General features: G+C 32.1%; 1 protein-coding gene across 1 annotated transcript in view; it reads right to left on the bottom strand.

Moving 5' to 3' along the window:
- Window positions 1-25,436, bottom strand: part of LOC108732671 (sn1-specific diacylglycerol lipase beta) — a gene marked incomplete in the record, with an annotated part of 36,572 nt that overhangs the window by 6,279 nt on the left and 4,857 nt on the right. The window contains 6 exon segments of the mRNA XM_025976893.1: window positions 367-715; window positions 3,970-4,262; window positions 6,367-6,578; window positions 8,984-9,149; window positions 9,716-10,044; window positions 17,947-18,052. Coding sequence (XP_025832678.1) covers window positions 367-715; window positions 3,970-4,262; window positions 6,367-6,578; window positions 8,984-9,149; window positions 9,716-10,044; window positions 17,947-18,041 — 1,444 coding nt within the window.

Raw genomic sequence — 25,436 nt, forward strand, 5'->3', positions numbered from 1 at the left:
CGGCCACTTCAGCATTTACAGAAAGAGTATTCTCTGTTATGAACGCAAAGTGGCGGGACGACAGGAATAAAGCTTCATTAAAACTAATTAAAAATGAACTTTTAGTTTACTTAAATCTTTGTTTGCCATGTTTAGAGGCTATTAATGTATTTAAGAGCGACAGCAATTTGTTACTGGCTGATGGGTGTAACAAAAAATATGTTTTTAAAAACAAAAAATTAATTACTTTATTTTTATGCCAAGTAATTTTTTTTTTGAACCTTGTAGTCGAGAAATACTTTATGTAAAGCCTGAAAAGGTGGCAACCCTATCCGTGACCCCTAAAGTTAACGGTCAACGGGTAATTCCCTGGCAATGGTAACTCACCTGGCGTAGCAAAAGCGTACACTTTAACGTCGGGATATTTAGGCTTAATTTTAAGTGCCAGCAAACATGCTACTCCAGCACCCAAGCTGTGACCAGTTAATATCAAATCATATTCAGGGTATAACGATCGGGCTTTGTCCAATATATTTGTCTCCTTTAGTCTACGATAAATGTAATTTGCTCCTTCGATCATGCCCTTATGTGCCATGGTGTCGGGCGGTAATCCTTCAGCTTCGAATTGATCTGATCCAGCAGTTAAATCGGTAAAAATGTCCCTCAATGATATTGAACCCCTAACTGCCACCACTATGCTTGACGTTTTGTGATCGGTGATTATACAAAACGGCAACTGAAATTTATAATTATTGTATTAATAAATAAAAAAATGTACCTTCAAATCTAATTTCTCAATGAAAGGGGAGTGATTGATTAATTATAGTATAAAAATGATTATATTAAGTCGAGGATCTTATCACCATTTTATTGTACAATTAATTTTATATATTTGTTGAAAAAATTCAGGCAGGCAAACGAATCTTTTTTAAAGGGTAGTTTGTGTTTTTATAGCATAAACTTAAAAGAGGATGTTATTTTGATATTAAACTTCAAGTTTATGTATCTATATTAGATGAAATGTAAATATAATGAAAATACTAAATACTAAAAATTGTTTTACTTGAATTTTCGTTGCCTATTTAATTCTTTTATACACTCTTGGCGAGTTGGGAACCCAACATTAAAGATATTCTATTCTATATCTTTTGAAAAACACAATGTAGAGTAAGAAAATTCGTACATATACGTACCTTCAACCATCTTCTATTATTAGTAATTTATTGTAATATAAGTCCAATAAACGCAATTTAAAGATTTTCGGGTGTTACGGTTGGCTTAAAAGGATTTCAGGGTTTAGTTATATTTTCGGTAGTGTATCTTAAATAAAATCCTATAAAGAAATGTATAATTTCTGATTTTGATGAATGTTTTGCCTTACCTGTATACCTAAAGTCTATATGATTTTGTGCACTAAAGTAATACGTAGGCAATGAAAAATATTTGTAACAAGGAGGGGCTTTTCTGCGAGGTCTTCTGGCGGTAAAATCCAGGCAAGTTAATTTAACTTGCTCATTCTGATTAATGATATAATTAAATAGAAAAGTGGCTGACAGAAAATCAGAAAAAGCGATTAATTACTAAGGATACTACGCCGTAAAAATATAAGGAGCAATCAATAAAAAAATAAACGTGGTGAAACAAGACGCTACCTATTCCAGTAACGATTATTTCTTTTATTTTCCAAAAAAAAAAAAGGAACATCAATCTTAAGATATACCTTTAATTAGATCATCCATAAGTGCACCCAGAGGTCTAATTAGAAAAGACAGGAAACGTTTCAATGTAAAATTAGTTAATTAAAAAGAAGATGCGGATAAGCTTAGCTAATGTATTGTTCTCAAACTAGGAAATCGATAACCTTGTTGGAACTAAAGGAAAGGAGATGCGATTAAAAAGCCGAGTAAAATGTATCTCCTCAAGTATTTCATCACAAAGGATCAAAAGCATTATTTTTACTGTTTTCTTTCTATCTACCTATCAGTAACACCTCAATTGATAAAAAAATTCACATTTGATCACAAGATTTATTATAAAGTTTGCAATAATTGGAGCAATGATACTGTTATGTTGTATTAGAAATATTAATAAAAAATATGAGTTCCTAGCATAATACGAGGGTGGATTGATAAGTTTCCGGCCTAACCAAGAGATGACGCCACTAGGCCTACCTTGAGGTGACATTCTATAGTACCATCCTTGGATAGCTTGTAGCTATAGTTTCAGCCCGATCTCCTTGCTAGTGTAGGTTTGACAGCACGCTGAACAAGACGCCTCTGTGGTTTTCGTAAAAATGGAAAAGCAGGAAAATCGTGCTGTCATCAAATACTTTTATTTGAAGGGGTTAACGCCGAAGGAGATTAAAAAAGAGATGGACTCAACACTGGGGACATCCTCCCCGTCATATTCAACCGTTAAGCAGTGGGTTTCCGAGTTTAAAAAGGGTCGTGTGAGCACCTCTGATGGGCCTCGCTCAGGACGCCCCGTTGAGGTCACAACTCCAGATATGATCGAAAAAATTCATCAAATAGTGCTGGGAGACCGCAGATTGAAAGTGCGTGAGATAGCTGAGACCTGTAAGATGTCATATGAACGTGTGCAACATATTTTGCACCAACATTTGCATATGGAAAAGCTCTGTGCAAGATGGGTGCCGCGTTTGCTAACAGTCGACCAAAAATTGATTCGAAAAAACATTTCTACCGCAAATTTGTCATTGTATAAGCGTAATCCAAGCGAATTTTTGCGTCGATTCGTAACCGTTGACGAAACGTGGGTCCACCACTACACTCCTGAAACCAAAGAACAGTCTAAACAGTGGATTGGACCAGGGGAACCAACTCCAAAGAAGGCAAAAACAATTTTTTCGGCGAACAAGGTTATGGCTACTGTTTTTTGGGATGCAAGAGGTATTATATACATTGATTACCTTGCAAAGGGTAATACTATCACTGGTCAATACTACGCAGACTTATTGCAACGTTTGAGCCACGAGGTGAAAATTAAACGACCTCATCTGGCGAAGAAAAAAATCTTGTTTCATCACGATAACGCACCAGCGCACACGTCAATCGTTGCGACGGCTAAAATCAACGATCTAAAGTTTGAATTGATGCCGCACCCTCCTTACTCTCCAGACCTAGCCCCGAGTGACTATTTTCTGTTCCCTAATCTCAAAAAATGGCTTGGCGGTAAGAGATTTGCGGACAATGAAGAAGTAATCGAAGCTGTAAATGGTTATTTTGAGGAGCTTGACGAATCAGTCTATAGAGATGGCATTAATAGACTGGAACACCGCTATGAGAAATGTATCAGCCTTGGAGGAGATTATGTTGAGAAATAAAAAAAAAAATTTTTAAAAACCTTGTTTTTCTTGGTCAGGCCGGAAACTTATCAATCCACCCTCGTATGTATACTTTCATGAAAAACCAGCAATTAGGTGTACGTAATGAATGCATAGAGTTAATTGATTAAAATTGGGTATCAATATACTTATACTTAGATTAGACCGTAAACGACTTTAGAGTTTAGCAAGACAACTAAACCAACTTCTTTAAAGATGAAGAACGAATTCTATTTCTCCTAAATGTAGGTTCTGGGATGTGTTCTCTACTTCTAGATACTTTAAGTCATTCAAACTGAATGGCACTTTTACAGGTTTATTTTTTCGTGTTATTATTTTTATGTACTTTTTGATATTCCGTCATCAATTTTTACAGAATAGAAGTAGTTTATTAGTGATAGAACTCTTTCCCCATTTCCTCTCTACCCCGCCACCCTTTCTGATACATCCCTGCTGAATGTTGTACAAGTGGGTAAGGCAAAACGTTCACCGAACATAGATAAAAAGTAAAATACCTCAAAAGCTTTCAATTACATTTATCAGACTTAATTATTTTGATTTAATGATTGCATGTAATAGAATATTCGTATGTTTGGTTTTCAATTCCTCTCTACTGTATGATTTCAATAATTAAATATAGAACTTACCTCAAAAACGTTGTTCCTGAACGATGCGAACAGTATATCTTCTTCCCTAAGTTTGGATATATCTTTAACCCCGGCTAAATTACATAAACAACAGTTATCGTCGGTAACAATGGTCGATTTTGTTCTAAAACAAGCACAGCAAGTGACTTGAGACATCAGGCGACATATTCCTGTTACGCAATGCCGATACATAACAAAGGGCCAACCATAGGCAGCTATTGAAAGTCTTAGAAAATGACGAGCATTTTCTAAATTCATCCATTTCGGGGCGAATACAAATATTTTGTGAACATCTGTAACAAAAAGAGAAAAACCTTCAGATTTTCCTAAGTGCGGAACTTTTTCGTAAAATTTTGATACGAATGTAGGGACGTAGCGACGGGTAGACCCATGTGGGATAAGGCCTAAGCCCACTCATTGAATGTTGACCCATCCTTTATAATCGTAAAATTTAATTGTTTATTTCTCCTACCTATATTCTAATTTGCTGGGATTATCACGGAACTCAAAGGGTTATATGGAACTTAAAATCTACAATGGTGTGGACCACCCTTGGCCTAGATACAGGGACGTAGCTGCGGGTAGGCACGGGTAGGTCAAGAACTATCCATTGAAAGTTCTGGTCCATGTCCTACGTCACTCTGAATAATCTGGACTTGATATGACGTAAAATTTAAACTCGCAAGCATTCAACTTCACACAACTCAAAACATTTAATGTTTCAAAAACATCTATTACTTATAACCAAGAAAATTTCACTACCAGCTCAAAGAATAGTGAAAAATAGAAGGGAAATAAGCATTTGGATTAAGATATTTTTTACTTTTCTGTGGGATTATCATGGAACTCAATATGTCTTGAGTTTTGTGAGAATACTTGTGGTGTTACTTTGCCAACTTGAGTCATTTCGAAATTAAAGTCTACAACAACACCCTTGGTCCATGCAAGAACAAAGCTTAACTACATCTCTGTAAGAATTAATTTCTTGTATTTCCCTAATAAATTATAGAAAAAGTCCCAATGTCACGTTCTTGTTCTTAGTACCCACATTAGGTATTATCTCAATTTAATTTCCTGTTAGATACTTTTAAAAATAACATAACATAGATAATTTTTGGTATGAAGAGGTCTCAGTAAAAAGGATTTTCTGATATGTATAGATAGACTTGTTGAATTCCTTTTAACGTTAAATGCACTTCACTGAATCACTTTCACCTCTTAATGTGCTCGGTATCTTCAACAAGTATCGATGATTTGCATTAAACTAGGAAAGCGTAATTAAAGTGATGGGAATGATTATGCAAGGATAGATCACATTATGCATGCAATTAATACCTAAGTAGTTTAACACGTACGCTCTTTAAATTGTCCTTTAACAAACAAATACGATAATAGAGTTTTGCGATTATCCAAGTATATTTGACCTTCTTTTTATTTTTCGTTTTGTTTTATTTAAATATTCGCAGAAATAGTAAAATAACAATTAGAAATAAAGTGCAAAACTATTATAATTAACCGAACGACAGTTAATTGGGTCCATGTACAATTAAAATTGATTAATAATTTACAATGAATATCAGAATTAAGACAAGGCTTGTTTATAAATGGAACTGTCCGTATCTAACACCTAAAAGCATTTTAATGATAGGTTTCCCTTGAAATAAATAAGTGAAAAATTGAGAACACGTTTACTTTTAGTTTTTACTATTCGCAAAGCAACTACTTCGCTGGGTGTTATCTCCCATAGCCCTACCTCTATTAATTTAATTTGCATCACTTCAGAAACAGCTATTTTATTTAAAAAAAAAGAAAAATTGGGAGTTTCGTTCTTAGGCTAGGTATATAGACGTTTCACCAAGCTATATCCAAATACTGGCTGGCCAATTTTATGTTAGTATCGTTTATTAAGTCTTGACACAATATTGGCTCTCCAATTCAGAGTTAATGTTGTTCACCGAGTCTTGGTACCATATTGGCTGCCCAATTTTATGTTAAAATCGTTTGGCTGCCCAATCTTGGGCTAGTATTGCGCAGTATTGGCTGTCTAGCCAAACCAAGCCTGCCAACTAGTGACAAACCAGACATTTGCCATGCTTGGTCCAATATTGGTTGCCAATCTCGGACTAGAATTGAACAATTTTAGGCCAAGCTTGGTTCTGTCGTAATTTCCTACAAGGGTAATCTAGGTCTAAATCAATTTCGACCCTTCGCAATGCCGAAACGTGTACTAAATTGGGATTGATTTAGTTTTCGATCAATCAATGGCCAAAATTAGAATCCGTTTCGAGGTTTGCTAAAAGGCGTTCGTCAAAGCGGGGAGCTACATACTAATCTTTGCCACTACAACATATGTAAAACAAGTGAAGAAAAGGCGTAGTAAAATGGTAATAATGGTACCTGTAGTATATTTAAGATCGTCGTGTGATAACATTTGGATCCTCCTCATTTCCCTGGTTTCTTTTTTTTGTTTGACTCGTAGTAAAATACACCCAGCCAGGACATCTGAAGGGACCAAGTCAGTGCTCCTGAAAAGATCACTAAGCAAGGCTGCAACTTGCCGAAAGGCTTCGTTACCATATTCGTCAGATCGCATCCAACAAAAGGCCCATCTGTAACAAAATTGTAACATCCGCTGTTATTAAAACCACAATAAGCATTTGGCGATTGCTTCAGCTTCTGATACAAGATTGAAACGAATTGTCATCCATATTAAATTAAATTAAGAACTCTTTGTTTTAAAGGATTTATTACAGAAAGAACACGATAATTGTTTCTCCGTAGATTCCTCATGAAAATCCTTCCAAAAAAAGTGGTGATACTAAAATGAAGATTGCCTTATGGGTTTTTTATATGGGTCTTAAGGGGCAATGTATAAACTTACAAGGACGCTCGATGAGGTAAAATAAAAAAAAAAAATAATCTCCTTGCCCAATTATGTCGTCGTTTCAATGAAATCTTTTACATTTGCAACGATCCAACAAGTGAACTTCCTGATATTGTTATTATAAGACAACCGAAACCAGACGCATCGGATCGAACATCAATAAAACTATTGGAATTTAAAGTATTATTGACTACAAAACAGCCCAATAACACAATAGCAAACAAATTTTACAAATAAGTAAAATATGTACATATTGTATCTTTTTCATTATTAAAAAAGTTCATTTTTTCAAAAATTTTTAATGGGGTAACAATAATTTTTTCCTGCNGATGACAATGTAGTTAACACATTTTCTTAACAGTATTAATAAGTTAAGTTTTACTTTTAAAATTGTTGGTAAGTTAACATTGGGATTTTCGTCAAATGGGCATACACCATCTGGTGGCAAAATTTATAACTCGAATGAGGGAAAAATTTACATAGGAACTGTGCACGCAAATTGTAAAATTGTTTGTTAAAATAATAAAACCATACGCCATCTTCCTCACTTTTCGATCCAAGAAATTATTACAATGACATACGGCTAAGGAACGTCCATTAATATATGTCTATGCTTAGGATCTTAAGGTTCCAGTAGAAAAAAACAACACGAACGTATCCGACTAGACTTTATAAGGGGCGTGTAGCGTGCGGGCTTCATGTGGCTAATGAGGGGTACGCCGATATAGGAATTTCTCCGTAGATTCCTCATGAAAATCCCACCAAAAAAAAGGAGCATTGCCCTATGGGGTTTTTATGAGTCTTAAGAGTCAGACCTATCAGATGTATAAACATAGAATTAAATCTACCTTATAAGGGTTCGACGAGGCAAATCCGTTTTAAAATACTCTTGAATAAATGAAAAAACTTATAATAATAATACCCTTGACCAATTATGTCGTCGTTTCAATGAAATCTTTTACATTTGTAACGAACCAACAAGTGTACTTCCTGATATTGTTATTATAAGACAACTAAAACCAGACGCATCAGGTCGAACAACAGTAAAACGATTGCAATTTAGAGTATTATTAACTATAAAACAACCCTATAACATAATCTTACTTAAGAGCAAACAGATTTTACAAATAAGTGATACATGTGTATATTGTATTTTTTTTTTCATTAATAATAAAGTTCATTTTTTCAAAAATTTTTAATGGGGTAACAATAATTTTTTCCTGCGGAGGTCACATGCGGCATTCCTGATGATGCGCAAATGCGGCAAGGTGTTGTGTTATATACCCCTTCCTTGCCCTAGGGGGCAACCTCATGGGGCCCTACAAGAGCTAGTGTGGCTGCCCACTTAGGGGCTCTATCTGCACCCCGCTCAAAATTCTAGCCAGGTTGATGCTTGGCGAAACAATTGTAGTGCTTCTATTATAATATGCATAATAAACACATTAATAGTGCAATGCCTTTCTTTGTACTGAATCACTCTGTATAATATAATGTGTTTAAATCTATAATGCATAAAACACAAGTAAAAAAATTTATAAGAGTATAAAAGCAATTAGCAACGTTTTTGTTATTAGAGATAATTTAAGAAATGTTTGTAGTCAGAACAAACAGAATGAACGTCACGGCATTTTTTTTTAATTTTCTATTTAAAAGTGCCGTGTTTAATTATGCATGTGTAAAGTTGGCAAACAAATTCCACAACCCGTTATATGTTATCTGACACATGGATAGAGCGTTTAAAAACAATTTCATCAATTGAAAATTTCTGACGCTGCTCGTCCTTTCAAGGAAAACACAACACGCAACTCGATTCGACGATAATCACAGTCAGTAATAGATAAATTGCTTTTAGAAAAGACCAGAATACTTTCTTCTAGGCATAATTTAGCATTTTAATGAATTTCTTGGTTTCTTGTAATAGAAAATTAAAAAGGCTAAACCCTATCAAAATGATAAAAAGAGATGAAAAGTCAAGATACAGAATTCATAGAGATTACTTTTGAAAAATTTGTCTATTTGTGCCAGCATCAAACATTCGGATGCAGCTTTTTGTAACATTTAATTTTTATTGAGTTTGAATTTTGTGGTTGTTGTTAACCCTTAGTATTTCAGTTGAAAAACTAGTCTCACCTAAATCTTCGTTGCCATAAGCTGGTTGCCTTTCGATGGCGTAGAGATTCTCCACCACCCGGAGTTTCCTGGATCTCATGGTAGCGTTTAGATCCCAATGGATCGAAAACAAGGGCAAACCCAAATATTGCTAGCCCAAATAATGTCCAATTTAATAATGTAAGAGCTGAAACAAAACGAAAAAGTGCAACTGAAATTATCATCAAATTATATTATTAAAATTAAGAACTCGTACGTAACGTATGTTCCTCTTTTTAGTAAAAACTTTGCAAGGAGTTAATCAAAATATGTTTGGCATCATAACTTCTTTTTATTAGGTCACAAGTACTTTATGTTGAAATAGTTAACTTCTGAATAGTTTTATATTTTTTTTAAAGCGTTATTTATAAAATGTTATAGGAAAAAGATTCAATAAAGTATAATGCATTATTCAAAAGTTTATCAGTCATACGTTACTCTTAGACTTTTGCCCATTTACGGACTATAAGGTATTGTTTCATTAAAATTCTCGAAATTATAGTTAATCATTTATTCATTAATTAGAATAGTTGTCATAATGAGTTTGATACAGTAGATTATTAGAATATTTTGCATTTTATGAGCATTGTTCTTACTACCCGGATATTACATAACATTTTTAGCTAACAATTGTCCATTATAATTGTAACCATCATTTTTTTTTTAATTATGTGATTTTGATCTGTGTTTTTTTTATTAATTTGTATCAAGTACCTTCTATCACAGTCTTTGAGAATTCCTCCTCGTGATGGCAGACGATAATGTCACCACAGAAGGCCCACATGGTACCGAAGATATTGAGCACCGTTTCTGGAAGGATTAGGAATATTTTAAGGAGAAGGAGAGGAGGTACATGCCTTCGGGCACTCTCGTCAGTAATTGAGCCCTGGGCACTGCGATTAACCAGGGCAATAAGAACCACAATTTGCACGACCAACAACACCACCATGCCATTGAGGTAGGCACGAATGTAATCTCCACCAGAATCGCACCTCCATGTGTGGTTGTAGTATCTCACATAAACTAACGCTATTAGAATTAGCCTGGAACAAAAGAAAACTCAATTGGAAATTTGTAATTGTTTAATAAAAATTATTATCTGTAAATAGGTTTGTGTCGTTATTATTATTCAACTTAGGGAAGATTACTAACAAATTCAACTCATTTAACGCCGAAGGAGTTCAAAGTGGTTTTGTTAATTTTCACCTTTCTTATGATATACATTTCATTTCTTTGCTGTTATATTGGATATCGGAAAAATGTATCAGAAATTTAGATGTTCACATATAAATAAATAAAAGAAGATAGGGACCATACAGATTACATTTTTTTCCTTATAAATTGCTTATTTTTTTTCACAAAACCCCCTAAAACTCAAGTAAATGAGAAATTATAATGTTCTACACATTTCACGTTAAAAAAAATTAATGAGAGACTAAAACATTTGACTACCATCAAGGATCATATATCTAAACTAAAAAGTAAAAAATAAATTACTGGGAAAAACAAAATGTAATTTTATTCCGAGAANATCAATTATGGTCTTTTTTTGGTTAAATTCCATATAATTGAAGATTAAACAAACTTCTTTCGAATAAATAACGTTACTTATAAACTTCTGGAATTTTGAGGGCTTCAATAAATGTAATCGAATATTACAGGATATTATTTGTAATAAAACGGGGAATAATTGGTAAAATTATTTTTGTGGAAATTCTTTTTTTCTAAATTTGGGCTTACTGTTATGCCATTGAAATTGTTGCTACTTATTGTGTGTATATCTGCCGATTTATTGCAACATGTATACGTAAAACTAGAAAGCAATCAAGTTAAGTGATCGAACAGGTGCAGTGTTGGTCTTTCGTCTTATTTGTAACCTAAATTCTTGTCTTTTAATGACTCTGAACTACAGTTTTTATTTGCATGTTCCATGAACAAATTTAAATTAATTTATTTACCAAAAATCGTTTTTTCTTCATATTTACGTTATTGAGAGTACATTTTGAGAAAAACGTTAAGAAAAAATACGCACATGTACAGAGCTTTGAAAAGGTTTTATAATATTAACGACTAAAATTCACATGTAAATAAAATATGTTCTACTGTAGTTCGTGAGCAACTTGAAACACTTGCTCCTTGTTAGCTATTACATGGCTCTGAAGACGTTCGAAACACAGTTTACAAAAGCTTACAAAGAATACCATCAATTTAATATGCTGCCCCGATTCGGGTCTAAAAGTCGTTGTCATTTGGAGTTCCTCCCTAACGTTTCGCTAGCACAAATGGCCAACTTCTTCAGAGGTCTTTTCACACCCAGCATCGCAGACCTCTAAAGAAGACCAACTAAATTTACATCTTAATGCTTATTGAGAAGATAAGACAGTCTAAGGGAAATTCAACAGCCAGTTAAAGCGCGGGAATGACACCCGAATCGCAAGGCAAAAATATTTACTTCTTTCTGGGAATGCGATACGCTTTATCTAGTTTAATGGTCATTAAGGTCATTAAATATATTTATTTAGGACGCCTGGTATATGTACTACCAGACAGCAAGTGATTAGTAATTGACACAAGCAATTCAAGCGACACTAAAAACTATTCTTCGACAAATTTTTCCGCTTAGAAAGCTGTCGTTCTCACCTTGGAGAAGTCTAGATGGTAGAATCTTATTACTCTACTACTGGAAGGTTTATTACTCTTGAAGAAATCCCTTTAGCACATGAACATTTGCTTCCGGAATATAGTCTTAAAGAGTTACTTAAGAAAAATTGATTACCGGTTATAAGTAATCCGATGACAATTATTTAGGAAAATTTTCTGGTTTAGTTAATTACTTTATTTTCCATGAATAAATTGGTACTTGCTTATAAATGTCAACGTTTTTTGTACGCAATTTAAACGCCTTGAAAAAGTTGCTTTTAATTGATGTCCATTTTTTTCTAATTCATGAAATTACCAGTATAATAGTCACAGATGACATAATATGTTTACACCACCTGAAGCACTTTTAATTACCATTTATTGAGAAAATAGTAAATTTTATTTCGGTATTAACTAAACTATGTACAGAATATGGAAAAACTACCTAATTCTTTTCCTAAGACTGTAAATTACTATCGCCTTGTATTTTATTTAACCTTAAATTATAATTTTCAAATATAACCGTTAAGGTTTTATGGGTCACACGGATAAAAAAACTTGGTCATAATCATTAAAAAAATGTCAACTCAAGACAATGCAATGACTGTAATAATAAAAACACTTAACCTGCTTTAATTTAAATTATAATGATACATACTTTCTGGTACGTTTTGTTAGCTAAATATTACGTACTGAACGAGAATATAAAGTACCCACATTCATTAATCACAAAAATAAACAAAAGAAGATTTACTTCTAAAGAAATAAATGTATCTGTATTTTGTAGAATGCCCTACCAGAATTAGGGAAATATGATAAGAAATATAAATGGATTTCCTGTATTTCCTATGTATTCTTCAACGCTATTACTTTTCAAAAAAGCCTTTTACCGGATATCCCCAACCCTAACGTCCTGGGTGAACGAACTTCCGGTAACTTGTCATAATATCGCTGCACAAATTAAAACATTACAATTAATCTTTAAATGATATTGTGTTTGCGGAAAAGCTCTGAAGTTATAGATCCTTGTAAGGTCAATTACAACCACGCAAGGTTAAGGTCACACAAAGCATTCCGTTGGTTGGCTGGAATCCAATTTATCGAAGCTTATTGCTGTTGAAAATGCCACTCAAAAGATACTCCTCTCAGCCACTTGCTCTGGAATGTTTTTGGGACATATATTAAAAACTGATTCTGCTCCACAAGATTCTTACAAACAAATATGTAAAAGCATCTTTTACAAAACGAGAAAGTACCTAAATTCCAATAATAATATAAAAATACCCGTTGTAATATCCCTTTAGGAAGAATATGCAAAAGATGTACCCGTAGAAATGCCTATATGATTATTAAATCAAGAATGAATAACAAGGGACATGCCTTTATTGAGAGTACACAGAGACAAATGAGAAAGGAAGCACAATTTTAAAAAAATGTGCAAATGTCATTTCATGTGGGGGTAATTAATTATATAATATTAGGATTGTATTTAATTCTATTTTAGGAATATACGGACAGCATATATGTTATTTATTATTTTGTCAAACTTCGCCCATTTCATAATTCTGATCTATGCGGTAGGAATGCAGAATTGCAAAATTTTTAATTTAGTAGATACTCACGCAGCTAGATAATTACTCCTGAAAATTACAAGCTCGGTCGAAACAACCGCAATTTGCCGTTACTTGCAACGAATATTTTCTTTGATTATAATTAACTATGTTTCATTCCAACAATGCACCACCACTCCTCATTAATGACATTTATTAAATTTTTCCTCGCCTTGAATTAGGAACTACTACTTCTTATTCTCAAAATTACGAATTCTATATGCGCCCTTGCAAATCTCAAGAATGGAAGTGGAACAAATATTTTAGTGGACTTCCACCCTCGGACAAATTCAATCAAATAGCATAACGTTCAGAATATTGTTATCGGAAAACGTGACGACCGAAAAGATTTTCTATACGCCCCAGTTTTCAAACAAAAAAAGTGTATAAAAATTTTCCAACCGATAAATTTTAAAATGAGAAAATTTTTGTTTACGTGCTGAAGTTTATCGAATAAGAAAAATAAGCCGACCCAGTGTTAGTTAGATTGTAGTGGAAAATCGCGAATTTCTCAAAACCAATAAGTCTAGAACCTACGCTTCTTTTCCTGGAAAGTGCAGATAAAATGGCAGATTTATTTGTGACACACGTACACTCAATTATTTTAAAGGTCTCTGTTTTTCCTTAAAAGTAGAACATCCCACATTTCCAACTTTTTGCGTAAAATAATTCAATCTGGATCTTGCTATGCCTCTCTTTACTTTTGCTTCGGCTTCTAATGTCTCTAACCCTTCATTTCTTAGAAGATGTTCTATTGCCTTGTAACCTTTGACTCCGCAGGATAAAACTATATGGAATGTCTTCAAAATTATGCATTTTTTACAAACATTTCATTTTCATTTTCATGTCACACATATAGAGCACACGCAAGAGGCATTTTCTTTTTTTTTCGGTGAAGTTCTTATGATGGTGCACAACAATTAAGTTGCTTGTGCTTTGTGTTCTACATGAAATACTGCTGTAAAATACATCCAATATATTTTTTTTTAGTTAATTAGAAAATTAGGCTTTAAAATACAAGAAGTGCTTGATTTAGTACGTATAGGCCCTTAAGGCTCGAACTTCATCATCATTATAATGTCGTCAGTCCTAAGACTGGTTGGACACGTACGTCCACTCTTTCCTATCCTGAGCTAAACTTCGCATTTCCCTAAACCTAGAACAGCCCACATCCTTAACTATTTGCGAACAGTAATCTAATCTAGGTTTACCTCTACCCCTCCTAACTCCTGTTTCTACCTCTAATATGTCTCTGACTAGACCTTCATGCCTGAGAAGGTGTCCTACCAACCTATCTCGCCTACTTTTTATTGACTTCCATAGAGTCCTCTGTTCTCCTATTCTTTCCAATACCTCTTCATTTCTAACCTTTTCTACCCACGATATCCTCATCATCCGCCTATAACACCACATTTCGAACGCTTCTAACCTTTTCTTTTCCGCCGCTCCCACTGTCCATGTTTCGCACCCGTACAACGCCGTGCTCCAAACATACACCTTTAACAACCTTTTTCGAATTTCTAAATTAACCGTTCGCGAGCATAGAAGTGACTTCTTTTTATTAAAGGCGACACGACCCTGCGCTATCCTCTGCTTTATATCCCTACTACTCCTTCCATCCTCACTTATCTGACTTCCTAGGTATCTAAAATCAGCCACTTCTTCTAATTTTTCGTCTCCTATCTTTATATTCGCTCTTTCCCTACTTTTTCTTCCCTTGCATATCAGTATTTTAGTTTTACTTTTATTTATTTTCATACAGTACTGATCTGTCAGTACCGCTTCCATTTTATTTAAAGCTATCCCTAGGACCTCCTTCCTAGATGCTAATACTGAACTTACAAGGCGCCAAAATTATAGGGGGCGAGAAATATTTGTCTTTTATCGACTATCTTCCATTAAGCGTATGTAGTTTCTTTTTATTCGTAGTATTGTTTCATTTTTTGTATCTTATAACGGACTATTATTTTGTCAATTTTTGTTTTATCAGATTGTTTTTTCAAAAGTACATAACTCACATTTTAGACGGTAAACCATCAAAACCACATAATAAAGTGATTTTTCTTTAGACCATCACTTTAAAACCCATTATAAAAATAATTATTTATACTGACCTTAATGTATAAGCAATCTATGCACAACTAACAGCCTACCATGTTATTAAAAATAGTATGTCAATGTCAGCTGGTACTAAACCATTTTGTTTTAAAAAGCGTCAAAGAATTTTTACCATCTATTTGATGAATCATGCAGTTTTTGAAGGATGTCTTCAATTTCTCTTTCGAAAAAATAGTGTTAACGTCAGCAAAATTCTGTAAACTGCCGTTGCAGTTAATTCAAATAAACAATTGTTAAGTGCACTAAAGAGCAAATACGGAAAACGGTTAAAAAAAATCACTAGGTCACAGACAGAAAATCCTTCAAGGAGTTTTGTATTTTGCAATTCTTTTGTTTTAAGTACGTAAAAACATATTATATTTTTTATGTTATTAACAAACCAATACAACAGTGATTTGTTGATAAGAACTTGTAAAAGAACCCATAAAACTAATAATAATTGATCTGTATAATAATAAAACAAATTGTAGGAGTCAAAACCAACATGGGAGCAAAGAGGCTTCTTTATAACTACCGACACCAATTTTTTATCTTTTTCTTATAAAGATGATAATTGGAAATTAGATTGTATTGGAATAAGTAGTTTGTCCTAATTTGTATTATTTATTAATTACTAAACTAAATTATTCGTTGTTTTAATATAGTTCTTGCGTTTACTTTTCTCCAGTGGACAATAAAGCATCAGTATGACCGAATTATTACAATTTCTGTCGCTTGTTGGTATATCATAACTTATTAGTATGATTTTGCCAGCTTGCAAAGACTTTTGAAGTCTTTAAACATCACCTATAAGCTCGTTTCAACGGTTTCAACTTCCATCTCGTTGAAAATCCGCAAAACCAAGAATTAAAATTTCATTACTTTACTGTTTAAACGACTTTTCGAACCGAACTTAATGTGGTTTGACACGTAGCTTAGGGTGGTATTAAATAGAAAGATCGTCTGAAGGAAGACATGAACTATTAACCGTAATGGTTTTGTTGGGTGCCCGGTTATCGGATACCCAGCAAAATCGCTAACTGGTGCATCTCTAGTTATGACTAGGTGTTCTACCATCGTTTCTCTCATCTTCCTGATTAACTTTCATAGAGCTTTCTTGTTCCTACTTGTTCGAATCAAGATCAAATACACAGTATTTTCCTCATCCATCATTTTTTTCATTCTGATTACTCTGTTTCTAGTCCAACAATTCCTTATCGCACGGTAATCCTTATGGTAAGGAGCTAGCCAACAAAAATCAGCAATGATAGGTAAATTTCTTTTTATTATTTTGGTTTTGTCCCGAAATTTCCTTGCATTTCCCCACAAATTTTTATGGAGAAAAAGGAATATTTAAAAAAAATCAATAGGCATAAAAAAGGAAGACCTATTCTTTCTTTAGTTATTCACAAGTATTTCGGGAAATGCAGGTAACCCTTAAATAACAGGAATTCATTTGATGCAAAAATTAAATTACTTTATAAANATCGGATTGATTACAATAATTCATTAAAGAAACTAAGGATATTTATTTATTCCGTTTATTTTTGATACGTAAGACTATTTAATAAAATCTTCAAAATCTGAAAAGGATCAACGCTCAATGTTTGCTATCACAAATTCGATACCTAGAGTTATTAATCGCCATGGAAATCCCTGTAGACGTAGATGGATTTGAAAGAGCTGAATATAGCTCACTGCACGAAAAAGCTGTTCAATAAAAGATTAATCCTGATGAATGAACGAAATCCCGTGGAATCTTGTGTGCATGTACGATGAAAAACCAAGCAACCATGAATAAATTATTTATTACAAATTACAAATTAAGAATTAGCAAAAAAGAATATCACAAAAATACACGCCATGTAGTAAAAAATAAATAAAAACTCCACGTTTTAATTCAATTTGTGTGGAAATTAACAATCTATAACACTAAATTTCAAACGTTTCTAACTTTCTATTTTCTGTAGCGTCAACCGTTTACGTTTCGCACCGATATAGAGCCGTGCTCTAAGCATACAATTTTTTTATTCTCCATTCTGTCCCTGTTTGTTAGGTACTCAATATGAAATCAAAGCCGGGAGGGGTTAAAAGTTATTTATTTTTTAAAAAACAACCGCCAACGTTTCGTCTTGTCTGTTGATTTTTCACAAAACTATTTTTAATATAGTTAATAAAGATACAAAGCTATTAAAAGCATCAAAAAATCATTGAATACAGTTGCATCTCTTTCTCTTTGACTTTCTTCTAAACATGTTAAGTTTACGTAATTATTGTACTGGTTCACTAGGTCACGAGGACGCATTCTTCTTTAAGAAACAAGCCGGTTCAAATGTCAGCATCATAGGTCGTTGTGTTTGGTCGAAGAGTTGCACTAAACATAAGTGAAAACTCCTACATAACATTTTCTTTTCTTGAAAACTATCAACTGTGCTTGAAAGTATGCACTTAAGTACAGTGAAAGAGCGCAATACCGCACCTTGTCCTAATTTTTGGTTTACTATAGACACATGTGTACATTCAAGTCGAAGTTTACGTTTGTTGAGACAATATAAAAAGTTGGTATCATTGTTAAGGGTAATCGTTACAAAGACTTACCATACGACACGAAAAGTTATCTCGAATAGACCTGGAATGACTAGATCATCTGAAGCTGCTAACCATTTTCTACCGAACAGCCGAATAGCAGGCATTACTTGCCAACCTTTAACAAGAAAAAATATCATAAGCATTCAAAACTTTCTCGTTGTTTTATAAGAATATGTTATGGACTAGTTACTGTCTTGGGTCGCATTCATGTACCAGCAATAATAATTATTAAATAGATATGTTTACAAATAAATGCACCTAAATTCAACAATTTACGAACAAGCGTGTTATGTAATACAGAAATTACCAATAATACGCACTTATAATGGTGCTAGGAGTGCAAAATCGGTGCTAAAAGTAATAACAAACGTATTAAACTGACATTAGCAATTAAAGATAAATTCATAAAAATAACTTTAAAACATTAGTGTCATGCAATGCAATAAATGTTTTAATTATTGCCGTCATTCTTCGTTATTTCTGCATTACCGCTTCTTCATGTGCAAAATTTAAACAGATCCTGAAAACAAATAGTGATGATTGGTGACCAAAGTAAGTCTTTATTTTAACAAGATCAAGAACCAATAACTGTTTCTAAAAAATAAAAAATAAATTGCAAAAATCTCATTAATTGAAATATAGAACAAACTGTTTTGGTAATGCAACTGATAGCTTTTCAAAATAGTTACCAAAAAGCTCTGATATTTACTGATGGAACCTCTTACTCAATCAAAAATAGATCATTAGTCATTCTTTTAATGATAGCTTTATGAGTCAAAACTTGTTAATAATTTTAATAAATTAAGTGAAAGTTAACAGAAACTGTTATTTCTACAAATATCAGAAAAATAGGCTCTTAATGATTTTTTAAATATTACGTAATGTAAAAATACCTAATTAAAAAAATTAAAATTCTTACCCATTAAGAGCAGTTCAACTGAGAAAATTGTCTGTATTAGATCAAAACTAATTTTAAGAGGACAAAAATGAATATGCGAAATGAAAATAAATACCAAGCGCGACATAGTCTTCTTAATCAAATAAAATATAATAACCTCTATACTTGGAATCAAAAAGTGATATTCTAAAACGAGATGAACATTCATCATAAAAATAACCAAGGCTATTTTTTATCAAGCTAACGAAAAAGATTGGAAAGAAATTTTAAACAAAGTAAAGAATGTGAAAGTTTTAGTTAGTTAGTGGTTATTATTGTGTTTCGGCCAGTCAGGTGAAAATATATTACGAAAGTAAAAAGTAAATATTACTTTAATTTGGTTCCTGTATCACCTTGCAACGGCCTTGTATACGCAAGGCAAATTATAATCAACCAAAAGGTTTAGTCGATTGAAGCACTAAAAAAATCCTTCAAATTTCGATAAATATTTTAATATTTAACAGAAAATATTAATTGCTACACCTTCATATTTCTTCATTTTAACAAACTCCAAGTTAGATAAAGTTGAGTTATAAGAAGTTAAAAATCTTTTTTATGATGGCGTGGCGACAACTAATACGTATTTTGCAAACAATCACAAATTCAGCTTTAATGGATGCAATTCTAATAACATGCAAACCAAAAATGTGTAAGCATTTATTCAATTTAATTATTTTTTCGTTACAACTGAACTGATTAGAAGACTGGTCAATAATCCAATAAACACTTTACTGTTACTAAAGCTGTAATGCATAATACTATAAATGGCATAATTCAGAAAAAGAAAATTATTTCAATCCTATGTTTACTGGAGTTACCCTAATTTACAGAAATTCAATGTTGTTGAGTTGTATCATTAATTAATTTATTGGATATAATTCACGATCATAATCGGGTATTTATACTAATACATATTATACAAAGGTAACGTCTCTAAAACTACTCATCCGATTTCAAAATTTCTTTCACTAATATTTAGAATGGACCTTCAGGACGGAGAGAAGCTAAATTCCATAAGGACTATTAGTGTTAGGCAGTATATTTTAATACTTACGATTGCGAAATGCCCAACTGCGAGAAATCGGACTTTTTCGCGCAAAATTCTATAGCGCATGTTGGTCACGCACGCGTGAACCGTTTGACCACTTGTTCCGCACTCTCTTTCGTTTTTTAGTAAGCTTAAGTTTGTAAAAGTCTGTGTTTCCTGCCAGCAAATGGAATAAAAGGAGTGCATACTAAAAATACGCCGATCAGTAATCAGCTACATGAATAAATTAGTTTTAGGATTAGAGTTTATTTTTTCTACGTAAGCAAACCATAAACCTTATTAACTACTACCTATATTTCATAGTGAAATGAAGAGAAAGGTAACAAAATATTAATCTGTCGTACATCTGTCGACATTATACATTACACATATGTTCTGGCAAATATTTAGGTCATAGGGGTTTGTATTTGCAAACTTCTGAAACATTGCTCCTGTACTCCGTAAGATAGACGTAAATTTATTTAATACCGTAAGTAAATTATAAAAAAAACACAAATAAAATGTAGTTTCAAAACAGATAAAATAGTCAGTTGCGCATTAAATAATAACACACATAAATGATTGTGCTAGCCAAAAAAATTAAAAAGAACGTAATTTGAAAAAAAAAGAAAAGAAAAATACTTTGGTTTACATACTTTATCAAAATATCTAAAATATTTATTGACTTCGCTTTGCAGACTACAGATTTTACGTTTTTTCAAAACTCATATTGTTTCCAATGTTGCATTGTGATCAATTTTGTATATCAACTGAATATTAAAATATAAACGATAATTACTTTTCTACTTATTTTTTATAAAGCGAGACAATTTCGTTTTGTTAGTTGTAACGAAACTTTCTAATATGAAGTCAATTTTCATTTGACAAAGCAGTATGCGAAGTTAGTTGTTCTGGATTATTTTATTTTCCGGAAATATGATGATGCGGCATAAAAAAAGATTAGTCGTAAAATATTTAATTCATCTTTAATGACCAGGTTATCGAACTTAATGTGTGAGAATACCAATAGCGTCGTCAATTTTTTAAAAAAGGTTACTTTTATATATGGTTCTAAAATTCGATCGGGAAATTCCGGAAAATTTGGAAAAAGTTTGGGAATTAGGAATGGATGATAGAAATTACGTATTATTATTAANAATTAACAGTGTGTAGATACCAACAGCCCCAAATGCCAATAGCGACTGTAGATTGTATTTAAGTATTTATAAATATACCTTTAAAATAGAAATTTCTATACCATACGTTATCGTATATGTTCTTATTATTTTTTTTAACTGGAAATAAACAATAATATTACGGCAACGTAATGAGTATAAAGTATAAAGTATTAAAAGGTATATATTTTCTAACTACTTTAAACCATTTCCAGTATTAAATATTAATCAACAGGAGTCGCAATACAATAAATTGCTATATAACTTTAATAACAGATTGCAAATAATGCTATGGTAACGTTATCGTATATTGTAAAGAAGAAAAAACTTTTTGTAAGAATAGCTCGTCTTTTTTGAATCAAGAAAATATTTTTTTTATAATTTAAATGATTTTAATAATCAACCGCTTGCTATCGGTTCACGACAGGGGATTTAAAGATATTCAATAAAAGGAAATAATAACTAAATATTCGTAAACTATTGTGAAAAGCAATGCTATAATAATTCTACAAAAAAAGCTTGTGTAATTAACTTGTAATAAAAGAAGATTATCGTACCATTAATATCACAATTAACGTACTGTTAAATGCTACATCAACAAGAACTTAAAACTATGAAAAAATATGTTTTTCCTTAACTTTTCGGTATACACCCAGCAAAATTTCTGGCTATTAAAACAAAAACATATGCATTAAAGCGGTTATTTTTTTAAAAAATAAATGATTGTTAACTCCTTTTGGCTTTAATTCACACTAATTATAAATAATGGACAATAATATACATCTACAAAAAGAAATAGCCAGATATTTGTGTCTCGAGAATTTAAGATTTCCTAAGAGCTTCATCTTCTTTTGCTACTTCAATCATAAATTTTAAATAAATGACAGCGAGACAAATCAAAATACATCAGAATTTGTTGAGATTAATCTTTAACACCTTTGAAAGAGAATTATGCCATGATCATAAAATTATTATTTGGTTATAGAATATAGCAGCATTTTTAAGAATGTGAATCGCACTGTAGTAGAAGAAACGTAAATAATAATCAACTATTACTTCAATTGCTTCTTATTTGAGTACATAATCTCATCGAGATTGCACGCTTGTAAAATTCAATACAGAAACTTTAATTGACCATTATTACATGGAACAAGATAAGAGCTTTGTCCAATCATTTCTCATTGAATCTCATTGAAGACAAGCAGTGAATTTTTTAATCAAATGGATGCCTATTTACTGTTAGAGACAGGACGAATGAAATACACAAAGGTTATTTCTTTATATTTCCCATTCGCTTCCTTAATAACATCATAAAATAAAATTAACTTATTAAGAATCATTATCAGAGAATTATATCATTGATTTCTTCTACTTTTTTCTTCTGTACTTATTGATTTACATAAAAAGGTTTAAAGACAGAGCGGTTTCTTCGTAAATGTACACAGGTATAAATAATTTAACTAATAATAGTTTCAAGAAACTTATTGGTTAACGCACATCAATATTGTTTTAATATTATATAATACCTACCCAGTCTTTTTAGGTGAATATGGGAATATACCTTTGTCGGTGGTGTACAGCACATCAAAGCAATTCCCACCATAACTTAACCGAAACCCTTAGGAGTATCGTAGTACTTAAAATTTATTAACTTATGTATGTAGTATGCAGCCAACTGTACACTCCAGTATAGACATTTAGACCTACTCATTTTTTTCCAATTGTTTTCTATATCTCGAATAAGGATGATTTATAATTAAAATTCTCATTGAACGATACATCCTGGATATTTAAAAATGTTACTCATCAGTTACTTCCAGAATATTGCGCTATCAGTTATCCTGTTTCTAAAGACTAATGTTATATTTTATACATTCGAGATTATGAATTAGTGCCAAGAAGTTACGACCTCAAAAACAATCGGGAGTTTCTTTGCATACAATGGCATATATTTAAATTAAAAAGAAATGGAATTACAGGAATAAAACGCTTATTCGATTCAATTTTTGTATTTTAATTTACCTGAATTTGTTTTATTCCATTTAATAGACCGAAAGATGATGGCTTGCTTTGGTCTCCGATTTCATTTGAGGGTTGAGAATGAAGCCTGATATACCAAGGTAAGAGGTTCTTAACCGATACACTCATGCACTTCGTAATCAAAATTACATTTTTATTTGTGAAAAACGTTTCGTGCCTTTACGATATATTACGTTGTTTTCTATTTTAACAAACAATACTTTTAAAGTAAATTTAAGGTCCTACTGATTGGAGAGATGTAATTCGCTGTGGCACAGAAGGCTCGAGGAGCTAATTTAACCCGTATCAAAAATTAATGAATTCTGTATTCTCATACTACATGCCGATGAGAAGAATTTAAGTTTTCATTATACTATCCCTACCAAAAGCTTGGCATGCATCTTTAATCTTGAAATGTGAAAAGTTCGGACGAGAACAATTTTATCTTTATCCTCTTGGGATAAATAATTAATCAATCCTCAAAAAGGGCGTTATGAATGTAATCGGAAACGAAAGCATGACACCAAATCCCAGCCTGTAACTCCTTTAGATATTTGTACAGTTCTGTAAGATGGTAAACTTTGTTTGTTCTTAACAGATTAATGATTCATTTAAACGAAACACAAACTACTTCAAATTAAGTGAGCCAATCAATCTTTCAATGAAAATCATAATTTGATGTAGCCACTATGTTATGAAGTAATTATTATGGGTTTACAATAAAAATATTGTTTGAACGTCTGTATTTTTAATTATTCTCAATAAGAGGAGTTCCTAATAACAACACTGAGTGGTTACAAATTGGAAATTAATAATAGCAAATCTGTAAATTTGTATTTAAATAATAGTGTAAATTCGCATGTATGTTTTTACAAACATCAAAATTAATGTCCACACTTTTTCTTAATACACTTTGTTAAAGCCCACAATTTTATGTGTACGCTTGATATTTCTTCCCAGCTTTTTTGTTATAATTTAGTTAATTATTGTTATTGTTATTATTAATACGAATATGCATAAGATACATAAAATTGCATAAGGTATGAATTAAAAAATAAACTAAGTTTAGGAAGTAATTAGCAGTTTGGGTTCTTCGTTTCTACTATTCAAATAATAACTACTTATAAAATGTTTAAATGTAATATATTGGGCAAATAGAGAGCATTAAGCTAAATTTTTGTTTATGCAAATCTATTAAAACGTAATACATGTTATGTAAAGCTCTGCATTACACATCATATCGTACGTCAGATATAACTGAAAAAAACGTCGAAAGAACCACACTCGTTATAATTCAGGTAATTAATTAAAAATAAACAAGCTTAAAATTAAAACCAACAAACAGTAAAATTCCTACAATCATAAAACCAAAATTGTACAAAAGAATGGTTTCGTAGAAACACAACATGTTTTTTGTAAAATAATAGTGCATTATATTATAAATAACGACTGCAATGAATGGTCTCTTTGACCACATTTAAACGAATTATTGTTAGCAGGCATATTGGCATTCCTTGAAATACTATAAAACGTCTCACAGTTAGTCTTCAAGTGGACCTCCAAGGACTTTTTTGGAAGTATAAAAAATTGTGGTGAAGTTGTTAAAATAATTTCAACATAGCCGTAATGGTTTATCTACTACTTTAGCCTTTACCTTCGCTTTTAAAGTAAAAAAAAAGAAAAGCCATGATATTATTTACAGACATTTAAGAAACTTTCCTACAAACAAATATAAATTGATGTGTTGATTCGTTTAATAAAATATTCAAATGTAAGTGTCAATCGCTTACGAAGAACCAATTTATGCAATTAAATATATCTGCAAGCGTGTGGTAACAATAATAAGGGAAAATTTCCAGGATACAATACATGCGAACGATATTATCCAAAATACAACAGAGAACTGAATTAATTAATTAATTAAGTACCTATTTATTTGCAGATAACTTTCAGTGTACGATTATTCTAGTTGATGGCCACAGTCCAAATTCCTGGTTCTACAGATATCAAGTAAAAATATTTCAGTTTTAATTATTATATTCTAGGTATGCAATTTTTTTGTTTAACACGTGTACTGCCAACTCAATAAAATTTTCTGCAGCTTTATATTGCATTTCTTCCTGAATGTGCAAAATACAGCTATTACTTTTTCATGATTGGACTTCATGAAAAATAATGCAATGTATTCAATTTTCTCTTCGTCAAAAACTTAAAACTATTTTAATGCTTAAAGCAATTCCCACCATAACTTAACCGAAACCCTTAGGAGTATCGTAGTACTTAAAATTTATTAACTTATGTATGTAGTATGCAGCCAACTGTACACTCCAGTATAGACATT

This window comes from Agrilus planipennis, unplaced genomic scaffold (assembly GCF_000699045.2).
Source record: "Agrilus planipennis isolate EAB-ADULT unplaced genomic scaffold, Apla_2.0 scaffold56, whole genome shotgun sequence".
Lineage (NCBI taxonomy): Eukaryota > Metazoa > Arthropoda > Insecta > Coleoptera > Buprestidae > Agrilus > Agrilus planipennis.